This window comes from Zootoca vivipara, chromosome 2 (assembly GCF_965207765.1).
Source record: "Zootoca vivipara chromosome 2, rZooViv2.hap1.1, whole genome shotgun sequence".
Classification (NCBI taxonomy): Eukaryota; Metazoa; Chordata; class Lepidosauria; order Squamata; family Lacertidae; genus Zootoca; species Zootoca vivipara.
The window spans coordinates 51,147,905-51,173,453 of NC_142584.1; the positions used below are offsets into that span (position 1 = coordinate 51,147,905).

Sequence of the window (25,549 nt, forward strand, 5' to 3'; positions counted from 1 at the left end):
TCAATGTATATGCATCCACTGGAGAAGCCGCAATTAAGCACAAGACTGAGCTTTGTTGGCTAAAACTTCTCACAGATGCATGTGTGCCACATATGCCCACAAGCAACAGTGTGTGTGTGTGTGTGTGTGTGTGTGTGTGTGTGTGTGTGTGTGTGTTGGGAAAACAGTGAGGGAGACTAACCCTGCCTCCAATGCCATAGCCCCAGTCTTTGGCCCTGGCTGCTATTTCTAAAAGTTGCAAGACAGTGAAAATTATATTCATCTATTCCTACACATTGTCATGTGTAGTTTGGCCCTGAGCAGCCATCTGGGCTGAAAATGAAATGAGAGACCACTTGCTAAAATAGGGGTTTTAGCTAAAAATAAGAGAGCTGTGTGTGCTGATGTTGTCCTTCAGTTCCCAAACTAATGAAATTTCACTCTTCAAACCAAGTCTCCAAGATGTAATGCTTACCAATAAGGATACTTTCTTTCTGTTATAACAACAGCAGCAGCAGCAGCAACAACAACAAACAACAACAACAACAACTCATTTCTCCTTACAAATACAATAAGGATACACTTCAGAAAGTAGTTTTGTCCAAGTGATTTCTTTGCATTAAGACAGATAGTAGATTCCCCCGCCCCCCCTGTATGGGTACTTCAGTGCATTTCTTCAGAGTCTACTGCTCCTACTAGTTGTTCCTTATATGAAATTATAGTTTTTATTTATATAACACTACCAGTGTTCATTGCACTCTTCAGAGTAACATAAGCCCAAGAAAGACAGGCCCTTGCCCAAGCAGCTTACTGCCTATATTTCATTAGCTACTGCCTTTGCTTCTACGCTAGGAAAGAGAAAAATGAAGCATTTGCATTGCCCTGTTTGGTTCTATCCATGATTAGGTTTAAGGATGTTGCTCAAATGCTGAGGCCAGTGAAAAATATATCATGATTCAGAAAGTGACTTTACAAAACAAAACATGATGAAAACTGGACTGCATCCCTTCTCTCCATCTGACTGCTGCCATGACCAGGAGTCCTGATCCTATCATCCAGAAAACAAGGGCTGTGTTCAAAATCATTATGATGTTGATCTGCAAACCAGGAATTTCCCAACACCATTTAGGATTAGTATTATTATTATTTAAAAAAATTATGAATGATAAGCCTTTGGGATATATGAAACGATGAGAGCAAGGGACATTCTTGTTTGGAAGAGTGAACAAAGAAACACGTTCATTAAATTTCAGCAGGAATCTCCAAGAAAAGTGCATTTATATTGCAGGCTATATATTCTCAGCCAACATAAATGCCTTTTCCACTTGAGGTAGATGCCTTGTTTTTCCTCGTTTCTTTATTTCTCCCTTCTATCTTGAAATTAAAGAGCGCATTAACAGACAATCCTCTCCAGTAATAGGTTGTTGCAACTGAGGGTGTAGAAAAGCAACTTTGGTTGCCCTCCCCATCTCCTTTCCTAATGGATTTTCACATTCCTATCCCACCCTTATGTCAATCGCAATGTTCTAATGCCTTAACACTGTAGGATTGAGCAAGCAAACCTCAAACACTTAGAGGAGTTGAGCATTTTCCTGTTCTGTAAAGCATTTTGTAATTGACAAGGGTTAAGGCAGCAAAATTCCCACACATCCATTATATTGAATTCTTCAGGCCTCTAGTGCTTATTCAGCTGCATAGCTGCTAAGGCAGCCCTTTCTCACCCCACATTCCTCAATAGCTTCCTAGTGAAGACCATCCATTATGAAATAAGCATGGAAAGAGCTTAGAGAGTGATGGCAAATAAGCAGAGACTGTTTTATGTTGGATTATCAAGATGGGTTTCCGCCTGAGTGCTGGAAATACAGAATGGCTTTCACTGGTGAAGAAAATGACTCAGCATTTTAGAGTGAGACCAGGTTCTCATTGCCACAGGTTATTCTCAAGTCATTTTCTTCAAGTGCATTACTGGTTTTTCTTAATACTACCAACACAGGAATTGGGCCACTTTCTGTGCCTATTGCTAGGAGTTCAAATGCCTGCCCCTGATCAAGACTGATGGCAAGCACAGAACCAAAGCTGCAATGGCAGCACCAAACTCCTAAGCTGGAGAGAGTCTACAGCTTCTGGTGCATGACAGATGGCCACCCAACCTCTGCTTAAAAACCTCATAGGAAGGAGTGTGTCCACCATCCTCTGAGGGAGTCCATTCCACTGCTGAACAGCTCTTACTGTCAGAAAGTTCTTTCCTGGTGTTTAGCTGGAATCTCCTTTCTTGTAACTTGAAGCCATTGGTTTGAGTCCCACTCTGCAGAGCAGGAGAAAACAAGCTTGCTCCATCTTCCATGTAACAGCCCTTCAGATATTTGAAGGTGGCTATTGTTGTAAACAAAATCTGCCGTTATTCCCTTATGGGGTATACAAGAGCCCTTATAGATTCCTTTGTAGGTTCTCTATCGGTAGGAGAAAATAACAGAGGCCAACCAGAGAATATTGAGAAGCAAAGAAGCTAGTAAGCCTGATCTTTATTACAGCTGTTGCAACAGGGTGCTCCCCTCACATGCAGGAGAGAGGAGAAGAATCCAGAACAAAGGTATATATATATATATATATATGTGTGTGTGTGTGTGTGTATACACACCTTTGTTCTGGAGAGCGCACATGTGCGGCCAGGGGCATCGCAATAGGGGGGTGGGAGGGCCCGGGCTCCACTTTGTGGGGGGCAGCGTAGCGCCCCCTCACAACCTCCACCGACGGCTGCCCCGCCTGAGTAGGAGGAGGAGGAGGGAGGGAGGGAGGGCTGGCCGAGCAGCCGAGAGGAAGGGCTGGCCGAGCAGCTGCCCCCCTGCCCCATGCTGGGTACACCCATGCACCCTCCTCTGCACATTGACAATACCCTCCTTAAATTGTGGCACCCAGAACTGGGCATAGTACTCCAAGGCACTGTAAGTTACCCTTATGAGATTGCAGAAGTCATGATTGAGAATTGTGAGCTTGGAGATCCTACCTTGAATTCCACTGCCCATCTCATAGGTGAAGGCAGTGCTGGTGTATGTACCTCTCTGTCTCTTGCTGAAACCACTAAACTACCAATTCCTCACAGAGATATTCACAATGGAGCCCCCCCTTTTCTCTTATGTCTCTTGAGAAAAAGAGGAGGAGATGAAAATACCCCCTGTAGTCCAGCCTCTAATCCACTTTTTATTTGCATGGAACCAGCAGAGAAGGGTAATCAGCTCAAGAGTTCATGTCACTCATTTCCTTATCTGTATTTATCCCAGTGTTAGAGCTGTCTGCAAAACCAGCCTGTATTTTTTTATTAGCTTTTAGCAGATAACTGATGTTGCTTGCCTGCCTTGAGAGACGAATGGTCACTGAACAGTACAGTTAACTTATCAGAGAAGACACAGGCAGGCGTGGGTCTCTGAGAAGAAGCTAAATCAAATAAAAATTTCATAGAAAATGCCTGTTGGAAACGCAGGTCGTATAGAACCATCAGGGCTACCACAAACATTTAGCAGATAACTAGAGGGCCTCAGCAATTACTCACCTCATGAACTGCTGCTGTTTGTTTTGCGAACTTAAGCTTTAGGAAAGCTTAAGCTGTATAAATGGCAAAGCAAAACAACACCCACTCAGTACAAAGACTGCCTGTTACAATGAATTCTGACTACCGGTAAAGAATGATGTAATTTAGTACACAAGAAATGTAGTTGGCTATTTAAATGCACACCAGCTTTCTGCAGCCAGAACTTGGTTAATGTGGTACTTTGGTACCATTCCCATCTAATGAGGAGAAACTCCTTTGCCACCATGTGCTGAAAACATAGGAGACAGCTATGTATCTTGTTTTTCTTTAACCGAGGGGTCAGCAAAGTTTTTCAGCTCCCCCACTTCTGCTGTATATTAAGCACATGTCCAGTGCAGCCCTTACTACCCAGTACAGTGTTGTTATGGAGGTGGGTGGTGATGGGGGGAGATTCCAATGGAACATGATATTTTAAATAAGGATCGAACATAACACATATTGATCCAATGTAATGCATTATTTTCTATGTGTCTTCTTGCCCAAGGCAAAGCTTGCTTTGAACAATCTTTGCAAGGTTGTAGACTAATTAAGTAGCAAATTAAGGAACACAGCACACAAGCTCTTCACACATTTGGCAAGCATGTAGGGTGCAGGTTGGCAGTTCGAATCCCCACGACAGGGTGAGCTCCCGTTGCTTGGTCCCAGCTCCTGCCAACCTAGCAGTTCGAAAGCACCTCAAAGTGCAAGTAGATAAATAAGTACCGCTCCGGCGGAAAGGTAAAAGGCATTTCTGTGCGCTGCTCTGGTTCGCCAGAAGCAGCTTCGTCATGCTGGCCACATGACTTGGAAGCTGTACGCCGGCTCCCTCGGCCAATAGTACGAGATGAGCACACCGCAACCCCAGAGTCGGTCATGACTGGACCTAATGGTCAGGGGTCCCTTTACCTTTACCTAGGGTGCAGCGAAGAAGGATCTTTTTGCAGGTCACCCAGTTGAATGTAAGAGATCTGCAGCCGACTGCTTATCAGGCTCTCTTCAGCTGAAAGTCTGAGTGCTTAGGGCAATGCCTGCCACTACAGCCATGTCCTCTTTCACATGAGAGTGCTACAGATCTACCCAAAAATGTGATTGTGCCCTTTTACCATCCAAACCACATAGACAAAACAAAAAAGTAAAATATCCATCACTGTTGGGTGTATGTTCTTTGGCTTTAGCTGACTTAAGTTAATCCTCCTTACTATAGGCTCAGGACTAAATTACATGTTGCACACAACCGCCTGTAACAAAGCCCCAACTTTCTTTACTGAAAAGCAGTCTGTGGAAGCTGCAATTTTGAGGAGTGGCAGAGGACAGGGAGTACTTATTCTTCTCTCCAACCCGCTATTTTTCAGCTCAAAATCCCCTACAGCTGCTTTTCAGGGGTTTAACCATTTTTAATGTTAAAGAAGCCAGGGCTTTGTTATGTGAATTTTTGTCCTTAGTACACAAGGTCTAGGATCAAATGAGGTGACAGTGCTGTTGGTAGAAGAGGTTCAGCAGGGAAGGGAGGAGGCAGAAACTGTCAAAGGGTTGGTCAGTGGGTAGGTAGACTGTTTGCTTGCAGCTGTTGCATGAGTAGCCAGAGAGTGGTATGTGAATGGTATGTGGGTGTCAGGGAACCACCAGGGGTCAGCGAAGAGCCTGGTGGGTCGGAGCAAGGGCTCTTGGATGCTGCCAGAGCCCCAGCACCTAGCGCCTGGCAGCTTCCTTCGGAAGGTGGGACTGAGGCTCAGGAGGAGTTGCAAACCCTTAGGGATTTTGTGGAGAGGAGAGCCCCAGAGGAGGAGTTGCAGAAGGCGGACCCAAGCACTCGAGAGGGGGAGGCTCCAAGAGCTACAGCGCCGGCCCCTCAACTGACCAGCTCCAGTGGGGAGGGTGCTCAACCAGCATCCTCACCCCAACAGAGGAGGGGCGAGAAGAGGAGGGAGCAACGGAGGAGGTTCCGGGTGCCCCGGGGGTTATGCTGGCCCAGATCACGAAGGGTGGCGCTTCTGGAATCTGATTCAGATTAGTGCAGTCATGCTTTTTGATGCTCTGTCTTGTACATATGTATATAATAAAACCCTGTAAAAACCAAGCACGGGGTTTGGAGCCGGTTCCTCGTGATGGAAGCTACACACACCATTACAGCATGAGTAGGGTCTGTATGAGCCTTTATGAGCATTGCGAATGAATGAATGAATTCAGGGGACAGCATGTGAGAGAGTGAAGGGGAAAACAGATGGAGAAACATTCAGGAACCCCACATTTGGGGATATCAATAAATAGCCAACAACATCTAACCTCCCCACAAACTTTGTGCCAAGAAATCAAGATGAATGCTCAAGCAGTAGGTTATATGGATTATTGGAATCTTGATAAAAAGTTTAGTTTCCAGGACAGAAACTGTAATGTCGGAAGAAAGACTTCTACAAGTACCTGACACAGTGGTTCATAAAAAATATATTATCCTCGGAGACACTTCCGGACACACTCCCAGGAATAAAGATTACAATACTTAAGGCAGGCATGTTTCATAAAGGGTGATACTGTTGTGTGTTGTCTCCTCCTTGTTCCTCCCAATGCACTCTTCCTCCACCCTAATTCCTTTTCTGTGCCCACAAAGTTACCAGTACTAATTTCCCGATCTGGCCCTTTGCTCTGATCTGAGGTTTACATCGTACCAGCACTGCCTATTCCTGCAGTGGGGAGAAATTCAGGAGACACAATTTTCTGAATTGCTTTCAGAAAAGGGAGTGAAGAGAGATCGCCAGTAATGGAAAATACTTAAGAATTTCAGATCAGCAAAAAAAAGAAAAGGGGAGAAAAAGCAATTATAGTGGAATTTATCCACGCAGCCAGAGTTAATATATTGCACACATTCTATCTTCTCTGCCTCCCTTTCTAATGCCAAGGTAGTTGGAAGTTTGGACCTTTGCCTCTCATTGCTTCAAAAATATGTGGCTTCATTATCAGACTGGTGCATTTATTCCTCACTGGCATTTGAAGCAAGTGCTTATTGTTCAGTCACAAATCCTACCACTTTCTCTACTGGCAGCAACAAAATAGGGAAACTGTGAATCTCCCTTTGCATTGCTCTTGAACTTGGAGCAAGGCAAGATTAGCCAACCTGCAGTACATTTTGCATCAAAGATAATTGAAGGGACTTATTGTAACCATCCTGCAACTGCTACAGTGGCTTCAGTCGGGTTTGAATTATTAGAGGATTATGCAGAGTGTTTCAGCCACACATGGAGTTGGATTTATGTTTTCTGTTCTCCCCAATAGCAAGCCTTTACATAAAATGACAGGACATTATTGAAGAAGAGCAGATAAGCTTTGTGGTGTCCATCACTTAAAAATAAAAGGGATGAACATTCCTGTGTTTGAATGGTCCGACAGCAAAATGCTTGTTTTCTTTACATAGAAATGAAACACAAAAAAAATATTAAAGTAAAAAAATGAAATAAAAAATACAATGGCCAATGATGAGAAGAGTCAGAACACTTGGGGGAAAGTATCTCAGCTTCTGTTCTTCCTCCTTAGTTCTTCAGAGTGACAGTGAGGATCATTTATAAGGGAAAAATCAGCTACAGAATTAACAAGTGGAACCTGGGACAAGCAAATTGCAGTGTACCTCACCTCCTAACAGAAGCACTCCTGTTTCAGCTGGTTAGCCAATACCTCTTCCAAGGTTCTGTAAGCTGTAAAGAGCTCAAGCCCTGTTTTCTATTTCCTACCGATATTCAGCATTCATCATTGGACTGTTGTAGTTTTTTTGCAGGGGTGAGGGTTGGAGAGGCCTTTTGCCCCTTTAGTTTTTTATAAATATTCTGCAAACCTAGGAGTTACCCTGAGTATGCTAATGCCTTCCCCTTGTTTCTCAGTGGTGTCATTTTGACTCCATTTCTGTTGGCAGTCACCACCTGAAAACAATAAGTGGAGCTACCTTAAGCACTGAGCATTTAATAAACATTAACCACAAAGTATGATAATTTAGAGGCTTTTTGGGGGGGGGGGATGACGACGACTATCCAACAATTGTCCTAATTCAGCCAGGATAGCCACAGAGATATATTCCAGGGAAATATTTATCTGCCAATATTCAGGAAGCAACTTATTCATGCAATTTCAGTTCCTGCTTCCTCCGTGTCAACAGAAAAGCATTTACCGTGTTGTGTTAGTCCACAGACCATACAAGAGGCTTCCTCCATGCGGTGCATTTGAGTTTGCATTGTATTGGTCCCACCATTGTCCATCAGGTCATGCTGTTGGACTGCTAGGCACCACTCATAGTCCCACCATAGCTGCCAAGTTTTCCCTTTTCTCACGAGGAAGCCTATTCAGCATAAGGGAATTTCCCTTAAAAAAAGGGATAACTTGGCAGCTATGAGTCCCACCCATTCATGCTCAGGAATGCTCCCATTTTTGTCTGTGAAATACAGAGGCATACCTAGGAGTTGGTGAAACCAATCCCTACCAGGGGTGCAGGCCTGGGTGGGGGATGCAAAATTAAAACACCTATCAGACTAAGGGGTGTATGATGTATATGTGTGTGGCCATGCACCACTGCTATCCTGGCAACATCAAATGTGTGAGAAGCTCCCCATCCTTCTTGCACAGCATCAGAAATGCGAGTGAATTTTTTCACCTTGCTTTGCCTCACCCTGACTCTAGGTGCTTCAAGTACTCTCATGTGGCTGTCGTGGTAAAGTGATGTTTTTTCAGGTGTGTGTGTGTCTGTCTGTATGTTGATGCAGCTCCTTGCCAGGGGTGCAAAGGACCCTAATGGAAGGCATGTTTTGAGCTAAGTACCAGTGCAGTCCAATAACAACAATACATCCCTCCTGTTGGCAAATAATAACTGTCAATCAATGATAACTACAATCATTTCTTACGCCTATCCCTATTTGACTTTGATGTCTTTCCCCTGGATGGTAACCCAAATTAACTCAAGCCAACCCTTTTTTTCTTTCTTTCAGTAAGCCAAATTAATTTGGTCTCTTCTCCTCTTCCACGTGTACAAACAATGAAACAGTGCTGCAAAAGAGGGAAGGGAAAAAGATAAACCCACACTACAGTATTTTCAAAACCAATTGGTTTCAGGGCAGAGGTGAGCAGCTGCCACAGAGGAAGACAGACAAAGCCAAAGACTTGTGGGCGTTGCTGACTCGGGCAGTTTCTATCATTTATAGGAGCAAAGCTTCATCTTTTGAGGAGTGGCACCCTGCGGCAGAGAGTACATGTTGACTTCTAGGGCTTTAAATGACAGCCTCACCTATCTTGAGAGGATTTTTTTCCTCCCTCCTTACTTTTAGTCCCACAGAGAAAGCATAGCTGTTTTGGACATATCCCCCTCACAGGTTACTCGGGATATTATTACACAGCGTGCGGGATGACTGTAACACTGTCACCCACACCTTTTGTTCTGAGCTTATTTGCTGCTTTATTTTATCCACAGAAAAACGTAGGACTTTTCGGCAGCCCTCTGGAGAATGAATAGAAAACTCAGAAGAAGATACCATGAGCGCAACTGGGGTTTTTTTTAGCCCATTTACATCTCATTACATCCTACCACCTTTTGTTATAATTAAAGGGTGCGTCGTACACCCTCAGTTTTATTAAAGGTTTGTTTGTGTATTGCAGAAGAGTGTAAATACTTAGCATCTTGGATGTTTTGCACTCAGGTACAAGAGCAGGATGTATGGTGATGTATGGAAGTGAGAGCTGGACCATAAAGAAGGCTGATCGCCGAAGAATTGATGCTTTTGAATTATGGTGCTGGAGGAGACTCTTGAGAGTCCCATGGACTGCAAGAAGATCAAACCTATCCATTCTGAAGGAAATCAGCCCTGAGTGCTCACTGGAAGGACAGATCCCGAAGCTGAGGCTCCAATACTTTGGCCACCTCATGAGAAGAGAAGACTCCCTGGAAAAGACCCTGATGTTGGGAAAGATGGAGGGCACAAGGAGAAGGGGATGACAGAGGACGAGATGGTTGGACAGTGTTCTCGAAGCTACCAACATGAGTTTGACCAAACTGTGGGAGGCAGTGGAAGACAGGAGTGCCTGGCGTGCTATGGTCCATGGGGTCACGAAGAGTTGGACACGACTAAACAACAACAACAACAAGAGCAGGAAATGCAAACATATCTCATCATCTATAAAAAGCATGTATATCAATCAGATACTTAAAAAACAACAACACATGGATAAATATATAACTGGGAAAAACCTGGGCTCCAGTTTATGTGGAAGGAATGCTGATCTAAAGGAAGAACCTCAATAACATGTATGCCTTTATAATACACAGCTCTCTCTGTGTTTTGTACTTGTCATACTTATGTCTCAAAGTGGTCCTTGGTCTGCTGCAGCAGAGAAAAGGAAGTCTGGTGGCATCTCAAGTCTAACAGGGAAATATTATGCTCCGTGACTCAGAAGTCAGTCCCATTAGGACTGCAGGTTAACTAACACACCGTAATCCTACATGAACCTTTGTAGACAAGAACACACTTCAGGATACATCCGATGTATTTGCTTCTTGCCTCCAAGCACTCATGCCACAAACAAGTTGAGGTGGCTTTCACACACAGAGGCTTAATTTCTCCTGTACTGTTTTTGTGAATATGTGATTACTGTTCATACAGAATAGAGAGAGGCATTTGTAATGCAAATGAACACCTGGCCAATGTAAGTTGCTTATTTGCATTTCAAAGAGGTGCAAAAACCCTTTAAGGCTGCATTCCCGGGCAATTTACCTGGGGATCAAGCCCTGCTGAATTTAGTAGATTTCACTTCTGAGTAAACACACAGAGAACTGAGCATGCCCAGCTTGTGGAAGTTCATCCTACAAGCATTTAAGTGAAAGTGTCCTATTGAACTGAGTATGCAAGTTTTTGAATGGTGCTGCAACCTTATTGGCATGTGAGCAGGAGGCAGGGGGTCGGACCAGTATTATCAGAGCTTTCCGAGCCATAATGTGATAAAGACAGCAGTTTGGGGCAAATTACAGTGGAAGGTCTTGGTTATAGGCAGGTGACTTTGATATAAAGGGCTAATTGGCCCTTGCCAATGAGATGGGAGAACAGTAGAAAGTCCCTCTGAGACAGTTTGTAGTTTGCAACTGGGTGTCAGGCGACAATTTCACAGCATATTCATCTGCCTCCTTTGCCTGCCGCAGCTGGGGCAAGAGATGTGACAGCTGGCCGAACTGCATGGAGAATTCCAATCAGAAAACAAATGGTTGTTTTCAAGAGGCCACCCTTGGGATTGTTGAGCCAAAGGCAGAAATAATGGAGTCACATCTGGTGTTAATTAAACAAAAGGACTGCCGAGGCCAAAGATTAAGAAATTATGAGTTAACTCCCCTTCCTCTTGAAACGTATGAGTTTTGGATTATAATAATGAGATTTAATATGCATGTTGAAGGTCCCCTCCCCCATCCTTTTTCATTTTCGCTCTAGACCCTTATTCATGCATTTCTCTGCAATCATGCAAGTGAAACTTCTGTTTTGAATGAAAGCTGGAATTTAGTGGCGACATTTCAACAGGGCAAGTACAGCTAAGTATGCTATTGTCAAGCCCCCTCTGTGTGGAATTTTTGCTAGATTATGTTCCCCATTCTAGTCCTACATATATTTATTTGAAAGGAAGTTCCATTGGTTTTACTACTTCTAAGTAAACAGGTTGAGGACTAGGACAGAAGCTAGACTATGTGGCACCAATTTGATAGCTGGCAAGTGACTATAATTTAGGGTGGCCAGGAGACAAGGCTGCTGCATCATTCTTTAAATGGTTGTATAGAAGAGGAAATTTTGCATGATAAGCTACACCTCTTCTACCCTCTTCCCCCTCCCCTATCATTCTGTATCTATGCCTTCTTACCCCTGCAAAACCAACTTTCATTCTGATCCACTATAGACCTGAGGGCCCCAAAGGGGTTCAAAATGGCCTAAGAGTAGAAAAGAACTTCACAAGGTATAGTGCAAAAATTTTAATTAGGAACTATTAGCCTCAGCAATAAAGGAAATGGGCATGTACAGAGTCCATCTCCCTTGCCAATGTGGTATTTCTGTATTTAATAACATGATTTTGCAATACAACAGCATTCCTTTATCTTTCTTTTTTAATTTTTTGATTCCTAGTAACAGTGACTATGATAGATAAACATTGGCTATATAATGATACTTATTGAGTTCATTTCATTTATATTTATATTTCATATAATCTCTTGGATGAGTCTTAACCCATGGCGTACTGTGGAAATGAGTTAACCCCTTTTTTGCACAGTTCCAAACAAAGTAAAATCTACCATAAGATGATAAGTCAAATACACATGAAAGGAGCTCTTTGCAGTGGAGCCTGTTCTGTGTTGTCCAGTGACTGCATTTTAAATCCAGCACACCACACAATCCTATTCCTGTCTACTCAGAAGAAAATGTCATTGGGACAGACTCCTGGATAAGTGTACACAGGATTATAGCCTGAATGTTCCCAAGCACAGAATTCCCTCCAGAAAGTGACATAAGTCAACTGTCAGGAAAAATTCTGACTAGCCTTATGCTTCAGGGACTAGGCAAAGAAACGTACTGTACAGTATTCTTTTTTCACTTGAAATAATTGTATTAGCTCCTTGTTACATTTTTTCTACCTGTGCAGAAAACTGTGTAATCATACCTTCCCACTTTTTAAAAGAAAACATTTGCATTTAAAAATCAAGGATTGTCTTATTATAAAGGAAAAACTAACCTCTCAAAAGAGCCAAAAGGGCTCCTTCCATTAAGCTGGCATCAATGTGGTCAGTCTTGAGCTGGGGTGCTGGGGAAACTGAGAGCCTCACAGCTCATCAGAGCACAAAAAACAATTCACCATGTCCACACCCAAAGCTCAGGAATGCATTGAAGGCCAAACACCTCCTGGGTGCCTTCAGGAACTCAGCTTCCTTATTAATTTCTGAGCAGGCATTTAGAAGCATCTCCTGGGTGAATTTCATAGCTCATTCTGCAAAAACAGTGACTGTCTCCCTCCAGCCCCTCTAACCAATCCCCAGCAGAACTCCTATATGTTTTACTAGTTTCATACCCTCCATGTGTCCTAATTTTCCAGGGACAGCCCTGGAATTACCACCCTGGCTTCTGATTTGATTTTGGAATGTGCCTATTTCCCCTGCTAGAGCTGCTGCTGCCAAGCTCAGGGAGGAGAATGGCACTGGTCCCAAGCAGCAGTGGCAGTGGCAAGCAGGGCCGGATTTAGGTTTGATGAGGCCCTAAGCTACTGTCCAGCTGTCCTTTGTCAACAACAAATTGCCACTGTTTTTTGTGTGTTGAATATATGCCAGGCATAGGCAAACTCCGACCCTCCAGATGTTTAGGACTACAATTCCCATCATCCCTGACCACTGGTCTTGTTAGCTAGGGATGATGGGAATTGTAATCCCAAACATCTGGAGAGCCAAGGTTGCCTATGCCTGATATATGGTACTTTATGGTCCTAATAGGTATCTAAAGCCATTTGCACGTGCAGAATGTAGGCACCCTATATATAGAAATGAGCAAACCAGTGACATTTTAGGGAGCAGGCTAGTAGGCGGGACCAGGCCGGGGCCCATTACTTACACATCATAGGAGCCTACACAACGCAAAACACTGTTGCTGTATGTAGGTTTTGTTTTATTTGTTTTTTATCTTATATTTTGGAAATGTACATCCAGGATTATTTTCCTTTACATTTTTTTTGGGGGCCCCAAGAGAGTGGGGCCCTAAGCTATAGCATCCCATTGCCTCTCCATGGCTGATGCTGCTGTCAGCCTCCTCCCTTGGACAACTCACAGTGGCTGCTGGAGAGTGAGCGAGGAGAGGCTGGCATGGAAGGAAATAACAAGGACTTTGAAGTGCAATAGTTTCCAACTGGGAAAGACCCGAACCTGCATTCATTCATTTTGTTCCCTTTTAGAAGCACTACTCAAGTCAATCTGCTATAAACTGCAGCAGCTTGGCCCTTGGCCACTATATATATCCCCCCCCCCCAAGGCAGTATTGTTATAATTTCATTTTCTATCTCCAAGTTGAGAAACAAACATATTCCTCTTTTACCATCCTTCTGCTTTATTCTAAAATGACGGTAAGAAGCAAATATTTGTAATTAAGTTAAGGCATGCAAATTAATAAATATGGTTAGCCGAAGCTTGAGTAAAGCTCAAGGAAGTATGTGTCTCTTGCTATATAATTAGAGTCTTGTGAAATGCATCATCATCTCGCATATGCCATCAACAAGCTGGCTTTTTTCTCTGTGTTATCTTTTTAGCGGCTCTTTCCCCATCCCTTTTTCATTACATGTACAGCTCAGTTGTGAATCTCCATCCTGGATTAATGAGTAACAAAATAGTTCATTGCAGCCTGTTCTAATCTCATGTCATTAATTCAACTTTAGAACAGCACTGATGTGACTGAAAGCTGATAGCTACTGTTTTTCAATGACCAGCATGCTTGCCTACCTAGGCAAAAGTATTGCAGGGTGTTCAAATTACAGCGGGAGGGAGCAAAGGGGTCCTGGCTTGCTTATCATTTGTACTAGCCCCTTACAGAAACCACTGTTTTAGAAGGCTACGCAGGGGCAAAACTAGGCTTTCTTTCACAAATACTCAGTTCACTCCCCCCCCCCTTTTGCATACACATCCACATGCGCACACACCTGAGCACAATTGTTTTTAAAGGGCATAAAAAGTAGGCAATATATTATTTGAATACAAAGTTGTACTTTCTAATACATTTTTTAATTTGATTCCTTGCATTTTTCTTCAGCCCCCTTCCTCTTAGGCAGGCAGGCATGGTAATATGTATCAAGCCAACCATCCACCCCCCTCATAGAAAAGCAGTAAAGAGCATGGCAACTTGCCACGTTCCTCTGAGCCTTTTACTCCAGAGCACCCCCACAGCTCCAAGCTCTGCATGTCAAGCACTTTCCATAAGAAGTGCTAAGATATAAATATAATAATAAGAATGGAAACTGAGAATGATCCGGCACATATCAGAGTGTAAGTCGCATCGAACTCAGTGGGACTTACTTCTGAATAAAAATGCTTATAATTGCAGCATAAGACTTGACCCAGTTAAGAAGGTCTGATCTTTCCATCAACGACAACTAGCCCAACCCCCTTCAATGCAGGGATTTTTCATCCAACATAGGGCTTGAACTCATGACCCTGAGATTAAATCGTATGCTCTACCGACTGAAAGGATTAGACAAATTCATGGCAGGTTATTGATGGCTACTAGCCACAAATGGGTATGTTCTTCCACAACCGTTGGAAGCAATTTTCCTCTACTGTTGCATTCAGGTCCTGCTTGTAGCCTTCTCATTAGCATCTGGCTAGTCATTCAGAGACTAGGATGCTGGATTAGATACCGTAGGATTGACGCAGCAGGGCTATTTTATATTTTTAGGACATTAAAAATGCTAACAGGACAGAATAAGGACTTACATATTACTCCTGCCCAGCCACACAGATGGGAAAGGAGTGCAATTGTGTAGTATTAGAGCAGAGGCACTTGGGAAATTGCAGCATCAGCCAGCTGTGTGGCTGCGGCGGCAGTGGCGAGAGGAGTGGATTGGAGCGAGTCTGCAGAAAAGTGTGACCTTCACCCACAACTGACTAGGGAGTCAGAAGCTGTGGAGGAGATGAGGCTGCGACTTGGCTTACAAGAGGGCGGCAGTCTAACCAGAGGCAGTGAGCTCACCTTAGGTAGTCAATTATCTTAAGGGCTCTTGAGAGCATTGTGAATAGCAACAGAGCAGGGAGAGCCGCTCTACCTCCAGCCCAAACAGTAAAATGGCTAGTTACAGCCGTGTTGGTCTGACGCAGTTAAAAAAAAATAAAAAAATCCTTCCAGTAGCACCTTAGAGACCAACTAAGTTTGTCATAGGTATCTGAAGAAGTGTGCATGCACACGAAAACTCATACCTATGACAAACTTAGTTGGTCTCTAAGGTGCTACTGGAAGTAAAATGGCTGACAGGCTAGGAGCCTCAGTGGAGTCCCCTGGAGGCTTCACCTGGGGCAAAAGTACTGGCTACGCCCCCCCCCCCAATAGCTATGAATCTGAGGCTACGGATGGGTTGTGAGTTGGCTTGTAGATTTCATTTAGTGCTCCTTACGCCCCGCCCCAGAATCTGATCACAGGCATTACGTCTATGAGCAATGCATACAATTTGCTCTCAGACAGATTAATAAATTGCAAACTAGATTCTGGATCGTTGCAATCCATGTGTCTCTTTGGGAGCCACTTGCGTTATACCTATTCCTTTGTTCACGCATGACACCTGGGCTTTTTCTGGGCGGAAAAATTTAGGATGTGAATTTCCCCAGACTTTGGAGCCTTGTCATTGGCATCATTCTAGCGAACGAAAGGCATTCACTTATATGGGCTGTTTTCAAGGGAAACAGTCATTTTTAGTTATTGTATCTCTGGCTTCCAGGAACAGGTGCCAGGTTGCGACATGAAATAGAAAAACAACCCTTTACATTTAAAACGTCTGGTGAATTGAGAGAATTGGGAGCTGAAGCTTCTGCTGTCTATTCTAGCCATGGTTCTGTCATTCCTTTCCCCCCTGCAGTAATGAGAGGGATGCCTCACTGGTAACATGTCATAGTTGACAGGACAATGAAGGCAGAAGAAGGCCTGGTTGCCCCTTCCCCACATTCAGCAGCAGTTTTAGAGGCAATGGGGTGGAGCAATCTCTGGGTTGAAACCAGGGTTCCCTGGTCCCAGGACTATCTATTTCAGAGGATTAATTTTAGCTGGACTGTCCTCGTTTCGTCAGGCTCAATGTCTAAAGAGGCCTAAAGAGAACTGTTGAAAGCATTGCGGGACACACCCAAAGACCTACAGTGGAACCTCGGTTTATGAACACCTCGGTTTACGAATTTTCGGTTTACGAACGCCGCGGACCCATCTGGAACGGATTAATTCACTTTCCATTACTTTCAATGGGAAAGTTCACTTCAGTTTATGAACGCTTCAGTTTATGAACAGACTTCCGGAACCAATTTCACCCATGCTTCGGGTTAAGTATGCTTCAGGTTGAGTACTCCGCGGACCCGTCTGGAATGGATTAATCCACTTTCCATTACTTTCAATGGGAAAGTTCGCTTCAGTTTATGAACGCTTCAGTTTATGAACAGACTTCCGGAACCAATTGTGTTCATAAACCGAGGTACCACTGTATTTCACAATAACATTATTCATTGTTTTCAAAAGCAGCAAGGAAAATGTATGTATGTGGCTAAATATTTTGATAGGCTTTATCTGTTCTGAAAGGGGAAATTTCAAATTAAGAATTATAACATTCATCCTATTTGGAGAAGTTGAGGCACATATGTATTACAGTGGACGCTCGGGTTGTGAATGTGATCCATGCAGGAGGCACATTCGCAACCCACAGCGTTTGTAACCCGCAGCGTTGCATCTGCGCACTTGCAGGTTGCGATTCAGCGCTTCTGCGCATGCACAAAGCACGATTTAGCACTTCTGTGCATGCGTGAGCGCCGAAACCCAGAAGTAACCTGTTCAGGTACTTCTGGGTTTGGCGCGGGACGTAACCTAAAAAAATGAAACCTGAAGCGTCTGTAACCCAAGGTATGACTATATATGCAGGCTATTTTATGTGGGAGAACTTTGATCAGCATATTGTGTTTTGTTCTGGATTATTATTATTATTTAAACCAAGTTATCAGTTTTTGAACAGGTGGAAGAAACTCAACACCAATGACTGATTAATGAAATAAGCTATTTGTAAACACTCAGTTTTCACATTTTCTTTTTGTAAGCAATATCAAGAAATTAAATAACTCAGAACCAGAAATTCCTCCTCAGCCTTTTAGGGTGCTAAGTCTGAACTCTTCAGCTTGGTTTAGTGCAGTGGTCCTACTAAAGCTGCTCTGGAATGTTCTACTGTTTGGGGATGTAGGAGATGTGAACCAAATAGTTATTTCACACCATAATGGACTATCTCATTTCTAAACGTAATCTTCACTCTCTCTCCATCCTCATTTTTCCAGTCTTGTCAAATAACAAATAAGAGCATAAATGAATGAAGTGCATTAGCCTTTTATTTCAGCTCCTCCTTTATGAATCATTGGGGGCTTGAGTGACTCATAAGGCAGAACTTTCAATTTCAATGAGAGAGAGGGGGGGGGAAGTGTCTCACTTGTTGGATGGTACATTGTCTTGTGGGCATTGTTAATGCTACCGTAGTGATTTATCTCCCTCCCCCCTCCCCTGCTTTGCCTGACACACACACGTCTTAAATTGAGTCTTTAATCTTTATTATTCTTGCTCTAGTGGTTTTAAGAATTTAAAATCAGCACTGTTCTAGAAGAATGAGTAGTTCTTGTGTTGCCCTGCTCTTAGTCAGCTAACCTTTATGCTGAGGTATATGAAGGTATGTAGCAGGATAAGCTGGTTCTACAGGAGTTAAGGGACTTTCAGCACCCTGCAGAATATATCCTATTGCTTGATAGTAAGTCCCCTTGATTTCAGTGCAACTTAGGACGCTTACAGACAGTCACTATTTTCAGGTGGGATTCAATCATATACTACAGTACCAGCAAATTCACACTGCACAATAATAGCTGGTTGGGAGGTATTGTGTAACAAATCAACTTCCTCCAAATATTGAACATTTTACAATAAGGAAATTGATGGGGAAATGGATTGGGAAGTATGGGAAAATGCTTGTTTCGATTAAACATCATCTAACCTCCATGCAAACAAATGTGAATAAATGCTCATTAAATAGCAAACATTTTCTAATCTCCCTGCAAACATCTCAGGCTGAATGCTCAATAAACAGGTCATCTACCTACACCTTTATTTCCACGAAAGACTCACAGAGTTGGAAGAGGCCCACATGGATTGTCTAGTGTAATCTAATACAATAAGTCCTTGAGATCATGAACTCTACCCAGCTTTTTGTTTTAAAACTTCCAAGACAGGATACTTCACAAGCTTATGTCATTGCTGAACAACTCTCACAGCTGGGCAGTACAAAACCTTTAGTTCAGCTTTGTCCCTGAAAATTAAATCCAGTTGCCCAATTCAACATGGAGCTCTGTGCCCGATTGAGCCCATGCACATATCCCTTCACACAGGAGGTGGGAACTGGTGGCCACTGGTCTAGACCAGGCCAAGCAAGCCTTCCTGCCCAGCCAGCCAGCCTGTCACCTTCTCCTGGGCCCCACCACCTCCTCAATCCTATCTGGCTTCCAAATTCCAGAGATACTTGCAAGCCACATAAAGTAAAACCAGAAAACTTGATGGGTGGAGAAGGGGAGATTGTTCTCAGTGGAGGTGGCAATCCAGAAGACAGACAATGTATGTGAAATACCTATCTTCTCTCTTCCTCTTATCACTTTTCCTCCTCCATGTTGTCTTTGGAAGTGCTCACTCATGGGGGGCAGGAAATCTGCTATCCAGCCTCGACTGACATGAAAAGATCAGATCAGTGTCTTTCTTACAAGCAACACTAATATATATATATATATATATGAATCTGGATTTACCTGAACAGGTGTGCTGTATGGGAATTCTATTTTCTCATGGTTCTGGGTTGTCACTGAGGGGTTGCTGGAGCTGATGAGCACAGGAGAGCTGATGTCTAGAGTCTGCCGTCCCATGGGTGAATGGACCATCCTGTTGAGCGTATTTAAGGCTGTTGTGATAGAGAATTGCTTCACACTTTTCCTTCTAGATTCGGAGAAAGTGGGCGACTCTGTGCCCTTTGTTCTGGGCAAGGATTTCCGCAAAGGAGAACCATATTTCAGCTGGGAGGACTGGTGACTTTTGCTTGTCTGAAGAAGTTGCCGTGCTGTCGTATTTGGCTACAAGAAGGGGGGAAATAGGGAGATGAGATTTTGCTGATGTAGGAGCCCAAGGATTCAAAACCACTCCAACCAAAAACTACAGGAAATGCTTGCTTTGGAGTCTTTGTCTACATGCTAATGGCATGTGGTGTGTGTGTGTGTGTGTGTGTGTGTGTGTAGGGTTTGACCTCGCAAAGTGGACTTGGAAATGCTCTGTGATTGTGATTGCATTATGATTGTGATGTGCCATGTTCTACTCCAATCTATTCCCACCCACCCCAAAATGCTTTGCAGGATGCAGTGAATTCTGGACATAGGGTTGAGCATTCAAAAATATCTTGCCCAAATCCCTGAAAAGCCAGGCTGTGGGGATTTCCCCAAAGAACTAATGCATATACAAATGAACTCAGTCTCGGCTTAGTCTAGAGTTGGGCCTGATTTCTACATACTGTATTTTTATGGCTTAGGTAAAAATAACACTGAGGAGCAGTTATTAGGCTTGAACCTAATATTGGATACCTATCTGGATACCTGAAAGGTCATCTCACCCCATATATACCCAGTCAATCACTATGCTCAGCTGGTGGGTACCATCTTATGAATAGGTCCAATCCACACAATATTGGAATTGGGTCTTTAGTTTTGTGGCAGCTGCCCTTGGGAATCCTCCTCCCTTAAAATACAATCTGTGTTGTCTTTTCGGCACCCACTTCCTCTTCCATCCATTTAAGTTGTGATATTTCACTGGGATTGTTTTAAAGTTCTTCTTATTTTTAATCACATGATTTTTGCTACCCTGGACTCTTTTGGGAGGAAGGGTTAGGAAATAAATAAACGAACAGGGTTTTTGTTTTATGTAAATGGGACTGTGTACCCCAAGCTGAAGAAAACAGCTATTACATGTGACCAGTTGCCCTTGACAACAGCTAGACTCAGGCCTCATTTGAAAACAGTCCTCTATTTCTATCATAGCAGTTAATCTTTACATCCAAATCGCTTAGCTGCCTGCTGTGTACAATTATAACGATAACCACTGAGATATTCATCCAGTTGGCATTTGACACAGGCTTGTAGTCTTGATACCTAATATTATCTACCAACTGTCCTGTAGCAGGAATGCATTTCATTCTGCAGTCTTATTTGACATTCTGGAGTGTGTTTACATAGGAAGTTTCCTGTTTGGCATGCAGCAGAGCTGGGACACTTCAGGCAAGAACTTTGTATGCAGTCTATGCTAAAAAGGTAGGTAAATGCTGCTTATGGATTATGGATGGTTAGCTCTGTCAATTTTTGTTTCTCCCAGTTTTTCACTTTCCCAACCTTAGGCTTGGTTTGCCACTTGTCCACATTAATAAACAAAAACATTTTATTAAAGTTTTAAATGATGAACACAATGCCAATACCAAGAGAATATCTCCTTCCCTGCTCGCATAAGTAGACATTCCCATTTCTTTATTGTTCTCTTCTTCTTCTTTGGTGGTCTCCCCCAACCTGGTGCCCTCCATGTGTTTGGACAGAAAGCTTCTTTGGGCATAATGTAAAACAAAACTGGCAGGTGTGTGTGTGTCTAGGGATGGGGTAGGAAGATGATGCTGTTGGACAACACAATGGTATTTTACGGTGAAATGACAGAGTCTTGTGGCACTTTCGATACTTATTGTGCCACAAGCATTCATGGACTAGGACCCACTTAATCAGATGCAGTAGTGTAATTCTCAGTTGGTTCTAGGGGTTCACGCCTCTGAATTTCAGTTTGCAGCACTTAGTTTGCTACAGCTTTCACTTTCTATTTTGAGTCTTTTCCCACCCCAGCTACTGATGCATATGTGGGTATTGGTAAGCCACTGCAAAAAGGAGGAGGGAAGGAAGGAAGGAAGGAAGGAAGGAAGGAAGGAAGGAAGGAAGGAAGGAAATATCTTTACATACGACTCCATCAATATCTGGTGTGTTGTTTGCTTGTTTGTTTGACTGGTGTGTGTATGCACTCCACAGCCCAACCCATGAAAATAATATTGATGCCACTGATCTCATCAAGACTGTATATTTGCTATATTATGACCCCCAATATGTAAACAACCCCTATGCATCGGTCACACACTGCACAGAGAATCTTGATGCAATCATATGCCTGGGCTCATCAGTATTGGTCTCTCTGCTACCTTTCACTCCACCCCCACCCCCACCCCCAGTATTTATCAATGTGCACACGTGTAGTGTTATTGGAGACAAGGAAAAGATGTGACTGAACTCAAAGAAGTGGCAGCATTCTTTACTAATTCTGTACAAAATTGGGAAATAGTCCAAGTAGTTCACTGCCACCATCCCTCAGCTGCCTTGAGAGCACAGGACAGATGCTTTTTTTTTTAAAAAAAAGGTTGCTCCCACCCACTAGTCCTAACTCCCCAGTCAGTTGAGCCTCAGTCAGCCCTGTCCCCTGTTTATTCCCTTCCCTCTTCCAATGGATGGATGTGTCAGATTGCCTCAAGAAGCCTGGCTTGTTTCTAGTGGAAGCCTCTCTCCTCCCTGTGCTGGCCCTGCAAACCCATTGTCTGTTAGATCTCATAAAGATCATCTCCGAGAACATGTGGTACATGTCATAGCTGCCAAGTTTTCCCTTTTCTCGCGAGGAAGCCTATTCAGCATAAGGGAATTTCCCTTAAAAAAAGGGATAACTTGGCAGCTATGGTACATGTACAGGCATTGGCAACTATTGCCCTGAGTAGCTTCAGCACATTGTTCTTACCTCCACAAACAAGATGGGGAAAATTCCAGTTCTGTCGCCTAACTTGCCCTCTGCCCAGTTCTCATCCACCCGGCTGATGACAGTAATTATATCACCCTGAAAGGCAACAGTAATAGCATTTGTATTAATAATAATAACAACAACAGACAGTTGCCAACACACTTGTCTGTGCTTGATAGATAACGAATGGGTTTGTCTCTTGTACCACAATGAGAAATGAATCATGCTAGCCTTGGCCTTTATATCATTAAAATGTGAAATAATGCATTGTTTAATGATCATTGCAAAGAAGGCACTCCCCAGTGTGGCTTATTAAATCTCACCTATTTGTTTTTCAAGGTGGTATACAATCTTCTTTATGTTTTTTAAAAATATCAATAATAAGGCAGCAAATAAAAGCATAACTATTATTTATTATTTTGTCCCTCCAGTTTGTAGACCAATATCATCCAAGGAGGAGCAGTTAGCTCTGGAGATTAGCAGTGGGCTGGCTCTGGTATGTGAGTCCTGACAGGTCACCAACAATGTCAACCCTTGCCCTAGATTGCTCTGGAATGCCTTCTAGAATCTAGACTATTGCTTGAAACAGCTCACAATAACAATGTGTAGAACAGTAGTTTTAAAAACAAGATGAGTAGTGCCCCTCCCCAACATGGCTACCCATATGATTCCAAGCCCAATTCAAAGTGATGATTTTGACCTTTAAAGCTCTTTGCAGCTCAGGAACTCCTGATCTGCACCTACCCAGACCCTTAGAACTTCATTGGAGACCCTTCTCCAGGTCCCTCCTCTGAGGGAAGTTCTGAGGGTGATGACAAGGGAGGGGGTTGTTTCAGTTGCTGCTCCTCATCTTTGGAATGCTCTCCCCAGTGAAGTGTATACAACACCCTCACACCCTTCAGCACCAGGGAGTGACTTACCTTTCCTCCTTTCAGGCACAGCAAATGGTGGTGGCTGAGGGGTCTTCACCCCCCCCCCAATTTTCCAAGGAGGGGGCTACGCTCCCCCTCAATCCTATGGCCCTTCTCCGCCTCCCTGCCAATGTCACACAGGGAGGAGGAGGAGACCGAGCATGGAACTCAGCTCTGTGCTGCCCATTCCTCACCTGGTGCATGAGCACTCGCACACTAGGTGGGGGCAAGACCCGTCACAAGACATGTCATGTGACACATCATGTGATGCGTCCCTGCAATGTGGGGGGCAAGTCTGCGCCCTCATCCCCTTTGATGGACAAAGGTGGTTCTGTTCTATTGTTAGTGTGCTGCCCTTGCTTCCCATGGCTGTTATGGGTGTGTGTTGCTTTTGGTATGTTGTATAAAAATGTGAATGTTTTATATGAATTTGAATTTTGGTATAATGTATTTATGTTTATGCTTTTAAATGTAAGTCACTTGGGGACTTTTCAGGTAACCTGCAACTAAATCATTTAAATAACAACAACAACAAACATCCCATCCAATCTCTCATTGACTCTGAAAGAGTACACGCCCTCTGGTAAAGATTTGTTTCATCAAGCTCTTAGAAGGATGAGAGATAACCTGTAAGGTGGGCTCCTCTATGTATAGAGCTGCGTATGTGGGGTATCACAACCAAAAAGGCTCTGCATCTTATTGCTACACTTTAGATAAGGATGAGACATTTGCAGCAGGACTTCTGAGATGAACTTAAGAGTAGGGGAGGGATGCACACGAGGAAGTGACCTGTATAAGATCTACCTAGTGGATTAAAAAAATAATAACCCCCTCCTCCTTTGAATATTATGCCATGTCATAAACTGTGAAACTCCCATTAATGAAAAAAAAAACCCATACAGGGCGGGGGCTCTCACAAATCCATTAAACACAGGCCAAGGTGACAGGATGAAAGCTGAATTCAAGGACCACAATGAATACTAAATGGTCTTTATATCAGAATACAATTCTGCCCAGGATGAGCACATTTAATGCTCAAATGATGGAAACAGGATGCTGATGGCAAACATGTTACATGGACTTTGTGGACTCTATATATGCTTGAGTGGGGAGAGAACATTTGGCTCTAGTACTGTTTTGAAAGGGTGCTTGGAAGCCGGGTTAAGCACAACCACAACCAAGAAGTAACCCTGACTCATGCAACTTCACAGAACCTTATATTTCTTGAACCCCTTGTAGGAAGGCCAGTCTTAAGTACAGCACTTGAAAAGTATGAATCGCACCTTGCTACAATTCACTTGGCTTGCTTAAGCGTCGCAAGAGATAATAAGGGCACAGCCTTTTTTGTGCCGGAGGTTTTCAATATGGAGAAGCAAGAGTTGAACATCCCCTACTTGTAAGTTGCAAAGTTGGTCTCACGTTGCAAGCCACGGGCCTGTTAATAAATTCTTCTCCCCTTGCTGCAAACAGTAAATCCCAGCATTCTAACCATGCCACAGAGGTGGAGATGAGCTCTGTCTCCAGCAGCAAATAAACAGAATGAGTAACCACCGAAACAAAAGACAAATAAAGGAAGAAGAAAAAATAGCAAAAGGAACAAAACACAGCACATCCAGATGGCATGAAATGGAGACAATGTCTGCTGCTAGCAAAAGAAATTGTCCCTTTTCTGTGTCCCCTGTGTTGTTGTCAGTGATGTGGAAAGCCACTTTAAAAAGTGTTGATACTGTCGAAATGAGCAGCAGCAGATGCGGCAGTGAAAACTGGCACTCACAGCTGGTTCCTCCTCATCCCAGGCTGTGATAACAACTGGCTGTTCGATATCTGAGCCATCCTCCTGCAGCTCCCCTTCAAGCTACCCCTAATCTCAGGGCTGTGTGGGAAACATCCTTAAAGTGTAACTCGGCCTCATCATTCAATTTCCCGCAGCATGGCCATAGACTCGAAACGTGAAGTGTGTTATACTGTGAGCCAGTTGCTCCTTTACACACTACAAAGTGTTCCTCTTCTCATCCTCCAGATGCTGAGGGCCATATGCTTAGGAACAACTAATGGCTGTCCTGTTAATCATACTTTCCGCTTTCCACCAAAGCATGGTGGGGTGCTCTGAAAAACTGGTTAAAGATTTCGGTATTTGGCCTGGGGAAGGGATTACTTTTACATTTAACCAAGGAGGAGTCTATCAGCTCATGGTTGAAAAAGTCATGCCCCAACAGTCTCATCGAGTGGAGTTTCACCATCCTTTTCACATCATCTAGGTTATGATATTGCCCTAAATCCTTGAGGCAGAGGTTATGGGATATTGCCTCTTCGCTCTCAATCCATGCAACTTGCGAACTGTTTGTGTCTGGAATTCAATATGGGCATGATTTTCAATTACCCTTGTATCATACGAATCTGTCAGTACCCAATTATTGTTGACTGTTTGTCAAAGCCAGACTAAATGTACTTCCATCCGAAGTTCTAAATGGCAGACTGACCAGCATACCTTATCAGAATAGACTCTGTTTATG

At 43.4% G+C, this 25,549-nt stretch overlaps 1 protein-coding gene across 8 annotated transcripts in view; it reads right to left on the reverse strand.

Annotated features, from left to right (window-relative positions):
• SH3RF2 (SH3 domain containing ring finger 2) overlaps nt 1-25,549 on the reverse strand; it is a 100,902-nt gene that overhangs the window by 17,144 nt on the left and 58,209 nt on the right. For all 8 annotated transcript variants that reach the window (XM_035105346.3, XM_035105342.3, XM_088661874.1 and 5 more), the window contains 2 exons: nt 22,126-22,221; nt 19,083-19,400 (listed from right to left, as the gene is read on the reverse strand). In XM_035105346.3, the coding sequence (XP_034961237.3) occupies nt 19,083-19,400; nt 22,126-22,221 (414 nt within the window). The remainder of the gene's footprint in view (nt 1-19,082; nt 19,401-22,125; nt 22,222-25,549) is intronic.